This window comes from Ursus arctos, unplaced genomic scaffold (assembly GCF_023065955.2).
Source record: "Ursus arctos isolate Adak ecotype North America unplaced genomic scaffold, UrsArc2.0 scaffold_2, whole genome shotgun sequence".
Lineage (NCBI taxonomy): Eukaryota > Metazoa > Chordata > Mammalia > Carnivora > Ursidae > Ursus > Ursus arctos.
This window is the reverse complement of record NW_026622874.1, coordinates 2,907,881-2,920,224: the sequence shown is the minus strand read 5'-3', so window position 1 is coordinate 2,920,224 and position 12,344 is coordinate 2,907,881. Positions and strand designations below refer to the sequence as shown.

Genomic DNA, 12,344 nt, shown 5'->3' with positions numbered 1-12,344 from the left:
ATAAAGATGTGAGATATATAGATATATATATATGGGGTTTTTTTTGTAACTTTGTGTGTACACACACACACACACACACACACACACTAGCATCTACAATGGACTGTTACTCAGCCATAAAAAAGAACGAAATCTTGCCATCAGTACAACATGGCTGGATCTGGAGGGCATTATGCTAAGTAAAATGAGTCAAACAGAGAAAGATAAATACCATAAGATTCCACTTCGATGTGGAATCTAAAAAACAAAGCAAATGAACAAACAAAACAGAAATAGATTTATAAATACAGGAAATAAACCGTTGGTTACCAGAGGGAGGAGGGTGGGTGAAATAGATGAAGGGGACTAAGAGATACAAACTCTTATTTATAAAATAAGTCATGAGGATCTGATGTACAACATAGGGCATGTATGGTGTATGGTAACAGATCATAACTAGAATTATTGTGAGGATCATTTCATTATATATAAAAATATCAAGTCATTATCGCTATGATATATTCCTGAAACTGGTAGGACGTCGTATGTCAATTAATGTTCAGTTAAAATAAAGAACATAACTTTTTCAAAATATGGCAGTTTATTTTCAAAATAAACATTCTGAGTTTTGTGATGAAATACAGACTTATTTACTTAGTAGGTTAAGATAATCTCTTTACATTAGTGTCTTCCTACGACATGACTAAGTCCAACACCCAAAAAACCATGTAGTCTTTCGCTGAAAGGGACTTAAATTTCTAAACATAAGCCTTTTGCTTGAGTAGCAAATAACTCATTATTTTGAACAAAAGGATATTCAGTTATTTTATATGATTTTATTATGCTTCCAAAAAATACTGTATCTTTAAAACTGTAAGCCTTATTTTCCCTATAAATAATTACTTGGAAAGTATTTTTGAATTTCCCTTTATTCTTCACCTATTTATTAAGCACATAATACTGCATACTAGGTTTGGTGCTGAGGAAGCAAAGCTCTGGGGTACTTGCGTAGTCTTTCTCTTTTCCTTGTGCCGCTGCCAAGAAAACAAAATTAATAGAGCATTAAATTTGTCACAGCAGTTAACAGTACATGTATTTGAAAGCTTTGTAAGGTTTTCTCCTATTATAAATGTAACAACTGCCCATTCATTGCAGAACATCAAAAAGCCAAAAAGTTAGTTCGTTCAGTTGAAAAATTGACCGCGTGCTCCAAGCCCGTCACTGTGCTGTGTACTTGGTATATGATGTGAGCAAGACAGGTGGTCTCTGTGCTTAAGGAAAGCTCAGTGTTTTGGGGAATTAGTATTAAACAGATAATTACAAGTAATTTTCAAGGTATAAAAGAGAGGATAAAAACCACTCTAAATCTCACCATCCGGCAATAATTGCTATTACCATGTTAATATATTTTCGTGTTTTTATACTGTACACATATTTCTCATTTTATTCAGTGTTACAAAATATATTCTCATTGTCTAGTGACTGTGTCGATACACTCTAATTTAGTAAATCCTGACCAAATTTTTGAGCATTTAAATTGTTTCCATTACTTAATCAACTTTGCTTAGGTATAATCTACATACAATGAAATGTGCTCACTCTAAATATACAGTTACATGAATTTTGACAAACGTATCTCTGCACGGAGTCCCCATTATGACGAAGATGTGGACCATTTCCATAGCCTCACAAAGTTCTGCCATGGCACCTATCACCGCATCCTGCACCACACCTGGCCCGAGGCAACCACTGACCTGCCTTCCGACACTAAAGATTTGATTTACCGTTTCTGAAATTTCTTTGAAATGGAATCATATAATATATGTTCTGCATATCTTTTCCTCAGCCCAATACTTCCCCCTAGTTTGTTTCTTTTCTTGCTGGCTCGTGCTGCCTTGCACGGCCATAGGAAGGCGTGTGAATCTCCCCTGCTCTTGGTGTACTTTGGATTAATTCCAGTTATCGCCAGTAATAAAGGGGATATGCACATTCATGTACCAATTCTCTTCTCTTGGGTAAATACTGAGCAGTATCATTGCCGAGTTTATAGTAAGCATATGTTTATGTTTGTAAAAAATTCCAAAACTGTTTTCTAAAATAGTGGTGTCATTTGACGTTTCCAGTATTGATGTTGTAAGAATTCTGGTTATTCCACGTTCTTACCAACACTTGGCGGGGACAGTCTTTTTAACTCCGTTATTCTAGTCAGTATATAGAAGTGTAATATTGTGGTTATAAGTTCCATTTGTCTGATGATTAATGATATTAAATATCTTTTCACATACTCCTTGGCTGTTCAAATACATTTTTTGTGACCTGTCCCAGTATTTTGCCTATTTATTAATCGGGTTGTTTTCTTACTGTATTATAAGAGTTACAAGTAGTTTGCCAAATATTTCACAAATAATTTCTCCTGTACTGTACCTTGTCTTTTCATCATTTCCCTGATATTTTTTGACAACAGTAGCTTTTAATTTTAAGGGCCCAGTTTATCAATTCTTTCTTTTCTGGCTTTTATTTTTTTGGTCTACTTATCTAAGAAGTCTTGTCTACCTTAAGTCACAAATATTTTCTTCTAGAACTGTACCTACGACATTTAGGTCTATGACCTATTTTAATTTGATTCTTATGTGTACAGTAAGGTAATAATTGAGGTTCATTTTTTTCCCCATATGAATATCCAGTTACTCCAGCATCTTTTGTTAAAGGCTCTGTACTCCGAATGACCTTGACACCTTTGCAAAAACTGATGCCATATATTTGTTTCTGGACTCCCTGTTATGTTCCATCATGGATGTGTCTCTCCTTATACCAATACCATACTGACTTGATTATTATAAATAGCTTTAAAGTACATCTTACAATCAGGAAATACACTGTTGTTTCTCAGAATTGTTGCCGCCCTTCTGGATCCTATGCATTTCCATATCAGTTTAGTATCAGCTTCTTAATCTCTTCTTAATCTCTACAGAAAAGCCTGGTAGGACTATGATGGGATTGCTTTGAGTCTATAGGTTAGTTTGAGGAGAACAGACTTACCAGTATTATTAGTGTTCTGATCCATGCACTCAGTATATCTGTTTACTTATGTTTTCTCTAATTTCTATTGAAATGTTTTGTAATTTTCAGTTTATAGGTCTTGCATAACTTTGTTCAGTTTTTCCTTACATAGTTCTGTTGTGTTTTTCATTACCAGTTGTTTGTTGCTAGTATATAATACAGTTGATTTTTTTGTGTACTGCCATTGTATCCCGTATCCCATGGCCTTCTGAATCTCACTAGTTTTATAATTTTTTTGTAAATTTCTTTGGAATTTCTATGTAGACAGGCTTGCTGTCTGTGAGTAAAGGCAGTTAACTTCTATTCCAGTCTATGTGACATTTACATATTTGTCTATCTATCTGTCTGTCTGTCTATGCCATATTTGGCTTGGCTAGGAACTCCTGCACATGCCAAATGAAAGGAGTGAACATTCTCATTCCCAGTCCCAGGGGGAAAAAGAAGAATTCAATCCGTCATTATTACTGGGATGTTAGCTATACATTTTTAAATGTCTTTTATCAGGTTGAGGAAGTTCTCTCTTGTTCCTAGTTTGTTAGATTTTAGTATCAGTGGCCATTGAGTTGTTTTAAAAGCTGCTTCTGCATCATTTGAGATGATCATATGGTCTTCCCTTTTTTAGTCTGTTAATATGGCAAATTACATTGATTTCAAATGTTAAACCAATCTTTCATTCTTGGGATTAACCATCAGTAATCATAATATATTATCATCTTTTGTCAGATATGATCTGGTAAAATTTTGTTAAGTCTTTTTACATCTATGATTTTGAGGGATATTGATACTGTTTCATGTAATGTCTTTGTCTGGTTTTGTATTAAGGTAATGTTGGCCTCATGGTTGAGAGGTATTTCCTCCTGTTTTCTGCAAGTATTTGCATGAAATTGTTATTACCTCTATTTCAGGAGTTTGATAGAATTCACTAACATTTTATTTGACGATTGGGGGGGAATTTTGGGGGGTTGGTTTTTAAATACAAATTCATGTTTAACTTACCCCATTTAAAAAAAAAGATTTTACTTATTTGTTAGCGAGAGAGACAGCGAGCACAAGCAGGGGGAGCAGTGGGCAGAGGGAGAAGTAGGCTCCCCGTAGAGCAAGGAGCAAGGAGCCCGATGTGCGGGACTCAATCCCAGGATCCTGGGATCAGGACCTGAGCCAAAGGCAGACGCTTAACCAACTGAACTACCCGGGTGTCCCAACTTACCCCATTTTTTTTAAAAGATTTATTTAGAGAGAGAGTGAGAGCAGGCTTGATCTTGGGAAGGGGGAGAGGGAGAGAGAGAATCTCAAGCAGACTCCCTGCTGATTGTGGACCTCCACGTAGGGCTCGATCTCATGACCCTGAGATCATGACCTGAGCCAAAAAGAAGTCAGACACTCAACTGAAGAGCCACCCAGGCACCCCTAACTTACCCCATTTATATTCAAGTTAGGGTATATACCATTTTACATAAGACCTTTCTACCAGGACACCTTCATTTTCTCCCTTCAAGCTTTTGTGTTATTGTTAAATACATTTTACCTTTACACGTGCTGTGAATGCCACAATGCATTGTTATTTTTGTTTTAAACCAGCACTGTCTTTTACAGAGATTAAAAACATAAGAAAAGCCAACATATATTTACCCACAAAGTTATGATTTGCAGTCTCTTCTTTACCTTGTGTGGACCCAGTTTTTCATCTGCTACCATTGTGCATCCGCCTGAAGCGTTACCTTGGACATTTACAGCGCAGTGTTTCTGATGATTTCCCTAACCTTTTGCATGTCCCCAAAAGGCTTTATTTTGCCGTCATTTTTGGAAAGCTATTTTAGCTGTGTATAAAATTGTAGCTTGCCTGTTCTGTATTTAATTACTATAAAGATGCCGCTCCTCTCTGGCCTGGTTTGCACTGTTTCTGACAAGACGTCTGCTCTCATCCTTTGTTCCTCGTGCTTACTGGGTCCTCGACCCCCTCCCCCCCCCGTCCTGTTATGCTTTCTTGTTAGCACTTGCCCTCAGCTATTTAATTATGATGAGCCTTGTAGGATTTTCTTCACATTTCTTTCAGTTGGGTTTTTTTAAGCCTTTGTGAATCTAGTTTTCATCAAATTTGAAAACTTTTTGGACATTATTGAAGTATTTTTTTCTGTTCCTTCATTTCTTATGTCCTATCGCATCTGTTAGCCTACGGGATACTGTCCCACGGTTTATTAATGCTCGGTTCATCGCTTTCATTATTGTTTTCCTATCTTTAATTTTAGATTTGTTTCCTGTGTCTTGAAGTCTGTTACCATTTTTTTCCTCCAGTGTCTAGCATAGTGATAATTCGGTCCAGTTTTTCATTTTTCATCTAGGACATCTCAGGCTTTATCTCTTGGAGTTTAATTTGGGACTTTTTTTTTTTTATATCTCCCATTTATTTTTATTATGCTTCTCTCTCTACATTTTGAACTTTAATACACTACCTTAATAGCTGTTTTATCATGTTACTCTTCTGTCGTCTGTGTCACTTTCTGAGTCTGTTTCTATTCGTTCATTTTTCTGCTAGTAATGGGTTATATTTCCCTGGTTCTTTTAGTGCCAGATAATTTTTTATTGGATGAAGTTGTTCTTACTCATAAGCAGTGATCTTTTCCAGGCTTGCTTTTAAGCTGAGACTGGCCGCGCTAACCTTTGCTCTGACACTGATGGGCTATGGAGGCAAAAACCTCACAGGCTGTCTTGGGCGCCACGTCTCTTAGGAAGCCTTTCTGTCCTGCCGGGCGAGGATACAAAGTATTTTGGGCTCTGTGAGAGCCTGTGATCCTTTCACCTGACTTTTTCCAGTGTCTCTTTCTCTGGCCTCACCATTTTTCTCACGTACATGTGCTTCCTATTTGATGGATTTTCCCATTGGATGCAGAATTTTAAGATACCTTTTTGTTTTTCATTTAGCTGTTTGGATGTATTGTTCCATTGCCTTTTTGCCCCTATAGCCTCTCAGAAGTCTAGGATTATTCTGTTTGTTCCTCTGTATAATATTTCTCCCCCCCTCAGAATTTTTAAAAGATTTTCCGTCACTGGTTTTTCTGCAATTTGAATGTGTTCTGACTTCTGTTGGGATTGTTTCTGCGTGTTTATGAGTGTTCGTCATGTTGAGGTTCATTACAACACGCAGATCTGTGCATTTATCATTTTTATCCAAGCTGGGAGAATTTCAGGCATCATTTTGTAAATGTCTCCCTCCCCCTTTTAGGAACGGCCACCATTACACATATGTTAGCCTCCTTGATACTGTCAGCAGGTCACTGAGGCTATTTGTTTGTTTTTTAGCTGCAACTTATATAGTTTCTTTTACTCTGATTTTATGTTTATTGTTTTTTTCCTCTTGCAGTGTCTCGTTTGTTATGAATCCCATCTAGTGGATTTTTAATTTCAGATATTGTATGTCTTATCTCTAGAAGTCCCGGTTATTTCTACTTCTATGTCCTTTATCTTTTCTTTCTGTTCATGTACTGTTTTAAAGTCACTCTATTAATTCCATCATCTCCACTGTTTTTAGGTTTTCCTAAAGACTGATTTTTCTCTTGGTTAGGGGTCATATATCCTGCATCTCCTTATGTCTGGTAATTGTTGATCGGATACAAGATCACTGGAATTTTACATGAATGCCTGGATTTTGTTGTCTTCTCCGTATTTGTTAGCTTTTGTGGGTTTAACTTTCACTGTTTTGAAATGTCTACTGAAAGCCTGGCTATTCTGTCATGACACTGTTCTGACTGGTTAGAAATTGAATGTCTCTCAGCGCTGAGTGAGCTCCGGGAATTACTTGGCACGCACACCTCCATTCCTTCTCTGCTTCTTCTTGTAGAGTTTAACCTCACACACACACGCTGCTTGTACTCCACTGGTTTTGTACAGCTTCTTCCTCGCTGGCAAATGCCATCTACCTCCTCGTCCTCAAAATCTGCTTCTCACTCTCCAACAGTGAGACCTCTGAGTTATGCTTGGGGTCAGTCCTCTCCTGCCGGTCATGTTCTACACAGTGCCCTCGGACAGAAGGCCGAGGCTTTAGAGCCCCTCGTTTGTTTCTCTCTTCACGAAGATCTTGGTCCTGCACTGCCTGCTGTCCAGCATCTAAAGAGAGTTCTGTGACATACTTTACCCGGTTTTCATTTTTTTTGTTTTATGTGTTTTTGCCCAGTTAATTCTTATTTTCTAGTTGTTTAATTAGTTTAATATATTTAACTATGAGTTACATCAGAAATTTATTTTGGTATGGTATTAGATGAAACTCTATTTTTCAACATGGTACGAAGACTGTTTTTGCATTTTTATCATTATATATACTGCTACAGCGAATGTCCTTTTGTAGAAGACTTCTGCATTTCCTTTTTTTTTTTTTAAGGAAATTTCTAGAAGAGGAACTATTGTACTTTAAAAATTATTAGTTTCTATTGCCAGTTGCCCTGGGAAGAGTTGCTGTCTGCTTAGATCCCAGTACCAGTGTATGAAGATACTCATCTTCCAGCACTTTCACTGACGATGCTATTTCTGGATATGCTAAATTGTCTCATTTATGTTTATCTCGCCTTCACTGATTATTATAAGGTGGCATGTTTTTATGAACTGTATTCATTTGTATTCCTCTTATTTTAATTGTCTGTGTCCTTTCCCCCTTTTCCCTTGTGTTTTAATCTTTTTTTATATGATTTCTCTACATCTGTATGCCATCTTTTTCTCTTCCTAGTGCCCAACACAGTGACTTTAAAATAATTAATGCTCACCAAATGGAAAGTTGGTTCAAAGCCAAGGTAGAAACTGAGAAGAAATATCCGGAGTTAGGTAGAAAATCAGGAGAGAGCTGTATCACCAAAGCCAAGGAGGAGGCCAATAGCCGATGTCCTCAGGTCCAGGCTAGGAAGATATGCAGACTATAAATAGATCATTGGATTTGGCAGTTAAGAGATTCTTAGTTATCTTAGCAAGACTAAGTTCTATAAGGTAACAAGGGTAGACATCAGAGGACAGCAGATTGAGAAATAGAGTTGTTCTCCTTAAGCATCATTTTTTTAGCAGATATTTTTATAGAAATTGGCTGGGAGACAAATTGAAGAATATGGTCTAAATAAAGATCTAGAAGCCTGCACATATTATATTGATTTAAGGAGGATCTATATCTTTTCTACAGTAGATGAGTAAGTAGTAGGCTTATTTTTTATTTAGGGATCTAAACAATATTTTCATCCCATTAGGAGATTGCCATAAATCTATGTAGAGATCACAGGGGTTCCTTCATCCAAGTTAGTGATATTTTGAAGAAAGCATGGCAGAAATTATTTTGACCCAGAAATTTTTCAGAATCACTTTACTGGTGATCTATGCTTCTTTCTACTTCTCATCCACATTTGAATGGTAATGCATTAAGAATATCTGCCTGTATAAAATGAGTAAGTTTTGAGAAATATCCCTGAGTAATTGTATGCATTGGTTTGATTTTTGGCATACTAGATTGGATCGTTTGTAAGACATATTTAAGGTTTCTGCAATCAGAATGGCTTTTATATTTGATGGCTTATTATAGCTTTAATTGACAATTTTTTTTGTTTCCTACTATTAACTTAAAATGATGTTGGAGTTCCAATCAAGAACATCTTAGATTTGATAAAATATGACAAGATAGTGGAGAGCATTAGAGTTTAGAGACTGTCTGCCAAGCATTCTAGTTTTACTATAACGTTAAGCCAGTCTTTTTTGGCAATTAAGTCATATTCCCTCCTGCTGTTCATTGTGACAATGGGTTATGCAGAAAATAGATCTTAAAATAATGATAGACTCTTCAGTGAAGGTGGAAAAGGGTAGAATATGTCAGAAAAAATCTGTTTTTTGTGTTGCTTAAATTATGACTTGGTGTGCAAGGAACCAATCTTGGTTAACTGTGGTTCTCATACGTTTGTCAGAGCGCTAAGAGTCCATGCTCCATGTGAAGGTGTAGTTAATTTGTGATCTTGTAGTCAAGGATACACTGATTGGTTCATTTCTTCAGTCACAGACGTGTAGTGGGTACCTACTGTGATTGCTAGTGGTATACTCAGCACTGTCAACAATCTTGCATTGTTCTTGGCGGATTTCTTAATGCAGTGAAGTAGTACGTTGAAAGTCAATTCATAGTGCCTGGAACCCGCTCCTTCCGCATACGCGTTGTCGAACCGGGAGATGAGATGGGCAGTTTCGTGACCAAGGCGCTGGCCTAAATGGAGAGCTGAGTGTGTGGCTACAGTGAGCTCCCAGGAAGTGCCTGTTGACTGCGGAGTGCTCTGTCCTTGTAGGTGATGAGCAGAAGTGAATGAGCGTGTGGTTTTAAGTGATTCTCTGATGGGAGGTTGGCACTGTAGTTGTTACTGAAGTAGAACTATACGGGGAAGTGACGGAGCTTCTCGTCCCTTTTGGCCGTTCATGAAGTGAAAACTTGGAGCCTTACGGTTTGTCATTGTAGAAGACATTGATTCAAACTTTGAAAACATTTCTGGAGATCTGAAGAAGCAAGGCCAGTTGTAGACTATAACAAGCGCACATCCATCAGTTTCAGCAAATCAGCAGTCCTTACTTTGAAATCAGGTGTAAGTCCAATAATTAAGTAGAAATATTACATCTCTGTCGTGAACACTTATTTTAATCATGTCTCAGTGCCTAATCCTTGGAAGAGTGAAGCCACAGTATAGTGAGGGGGAAACGCAATCTGATGATGCATCCTTTTTTCCTCTGGTAACTGAAGGTTAAATGGGTGGCAAGCAGAATGCCTTAAACAAGATTGGTGTATTGATTAAAACGCTGATTTAACAGCTCGCAGTCTCCCCTTGGAAACCTGGAGAAGATAAGCCAGCTGCTGTGTAGGAGCTGAGTGTCCACTGGGGGTACACTATCTATCATCACAATATGGTGATGAGAGGTGTTTTATGTTTGTGGTAATTTCCCCCACTAAATCAGTAATTATTACAATCCTGTCCCTGCTGTTTACCCTGCAGCTGTTTTTCCATTTGTCGAGAGAGCGGGTGTTCTCCGAGGACCGCACACGTTTCTATGGTGCAGAAATTGTCTCTGCTTTGGACTATCTACATTCCGGAAAGATTGTGTACCGTGATCTCAAGGTAAAAAAAAAAAGTAATCAAAATTTGTTTTTGCAGAGACTATAGGGACAAACACAAAGTAATTACAAAGTTACACAGTTTGGAGAAAAGCAGATTTAGTTGGGAAAAAAACACTGTTTAAGAATGTAGTTCATTGCATTTGATAGGAATTCCATTCACTGGTAACGTACATAGTTCCTTCATGTCTGAGTTTTTGACGTGCACCATAAGTTCTGCTTGACTGCTCTGATCAGATATGACCTACCAATAGTAGTTTCATCTCTCTGGAAATTTATGAGTAATGGTAAACATCCGATTAAGAGTCAAGTGACTTTGCCAGGGACATTCTAAAATAAGTTTCATAATTACATCCTACCATCCTACAATGTATTATGGAGAAAATTTTATCATTCGTAAGATATTTATTGGGGGGAAATATTTAATTTGATTTTGGTCTTCACTTTGTGGTGGGTTTAAATACCTGGAGCATTTTAATATAGCCTTTTATTAATTCGTTTAGTTTCCATTTCACAAAGCACCGTATTGTTTTATGGACAATAGTGACTTGGCTTCTCTGAGTTCCTTCCTGATGAGACTCTCAGAACAGCCCAGGGATTGGCATGCCTTCTGTGGGCCTTGCCGCCCGTAGTCGCTTCTGCAGCTGTTCTGCTCTGTTCCTATAGGGCAGTAGGTGCCTGAGCATGGCTGGCTGTGTTCCAATAAAACTTTATTTACAAAAAACGAGCAGTAGGCTAGATTTCGCTCACAGGCCATAGTATGTTAAGCTCTGACTAGCTCATAAAAGGTAGTAGTAATGCTCATGACACTGTTTTGAATTCGATTGGCCACATTAAGGAAATGTGTACCATGACACATTTTGAACACATTCTAAATGTGACTATCTTCTTACTCTTGTAAAAAGTAAATCATAATCAAAAGTAAATCGTAATCTTGATGTAAGATTTGGTGCAGAGTTGCTTAATTTATTAAATATTAGATCATTTAAAGTATGATTTGATTTGGAGAAATAGAAGTTTATGAAATCCTATCTGTACCAAATATATCTGCATACTTTAAAAGAAATCACAATTACCCCTCACTCCTTTTAAACACCTGTGGTTCCTAAGTTATCTATCTAAGCTCTTGTCTAGGTTCTCTCAGGTGTTCCTATCATATACATTTATGCTGTGAATGACCCTAAGGCATAAGCCTCTTGCAAAGTATTATTCTGTACAGTGACAACGAAATTTACAGTTTGTATGTTTGTATAACATGTAACATGTTAAAGTTTAAAAGCAGCTATAAATCCTGTATTTAGGAAAAATGAGCTGTGTGACTGTAAACCGCCTAGATCAGGGACGAGCCGCCGTCCAAGTGCCAGAGCACATCAGAGATAAATCCAGATCAACAGTGCGATTATTTAGCCTGAAGTCTTTGTAACCAGGAAGGTGACAGAATGAAGCCTCTGCAGTTGATGTCTGTGCGGCCAAATAGTCCAATGGCGTTTACATGTCTTGAACCTAGATGTTTTTTAAAGAAAGTAGTTATATGGCCTGATGAAACTGACAAGTTACATGGCATTTCCGGACTTACTTAGAAATAGCTCTTCTCTGAGGCTGCTCTCCCCACTCATGAGGTGCTATACTTTATGGATCCTTATGGTAGGGAAAAGGGGGGGTTCCCTCGATTTAAGGAAATGAGAATAATTTGGAAGTACTCAGTAACATATTCAAAATGCTTAAGCTGGAAGCAGGAATTATTAACCTGAAGAAACAAGGGAAAGAATGCCCATTTGATTGCCAGCACTGATTAGGGAATGATATAATGGGGGTGGTCTTGGTTAGTAGTCTTTGATAATCATTTCTTCTTAAATGAATCAACATGTTGGTATATTAAAGTGCATTTAATAAGAGTTTCATTGCCCTGTCCTTTCTGATGTTAGAATTAGACCAAAATTAGTAAACAGCAATATTTATAAATACCAGTCCATATAGTTACCATACGCATAGACCACTAACTTTACCAGACAGGTGGTCTCTGCTCTCTTATTTTTTAAAAATATAGTCTTAACTTAAAGGTCTAAGCAAATATATAATACAGGACAGAAGCCACATGAATACACACCAAGAATATACACCATGTATACACATGCAATGTTAAAAGCCAAGCATTCAAATTTATCTAAGTGTTATTTGTATCCTTAGCACACGGGAT

The 12,344-nt window shown here is 37.3% G+C and overlaps 1 protein-coding gene across 6 annotated transcripts in view; it reads left to right on the top strand.

Moving 5' to 3' along the window:
• The window catches only part of AKT3 (AKT serine/threonine kinase 3), a 304,406-nt gene that overhangs the window by 222,816 nt on the left and 69,246 nt on the right, over positions 1–12,344 (top strand). For all 6 annotated transcript variants that reach the window (XM_026509582.4, XM_026509579.4, XM_057315024.1 and 3 more), the window contains one exon: positions 10,029–10,151. In XM_026509582.4, the coding sequence (XP_026365367.1) occupies positions 10,029–10,151 (123 nt within the window). The remainder of the gene's footprint in view (positions 1–10,028; positions 10,152–12,344) is intronic.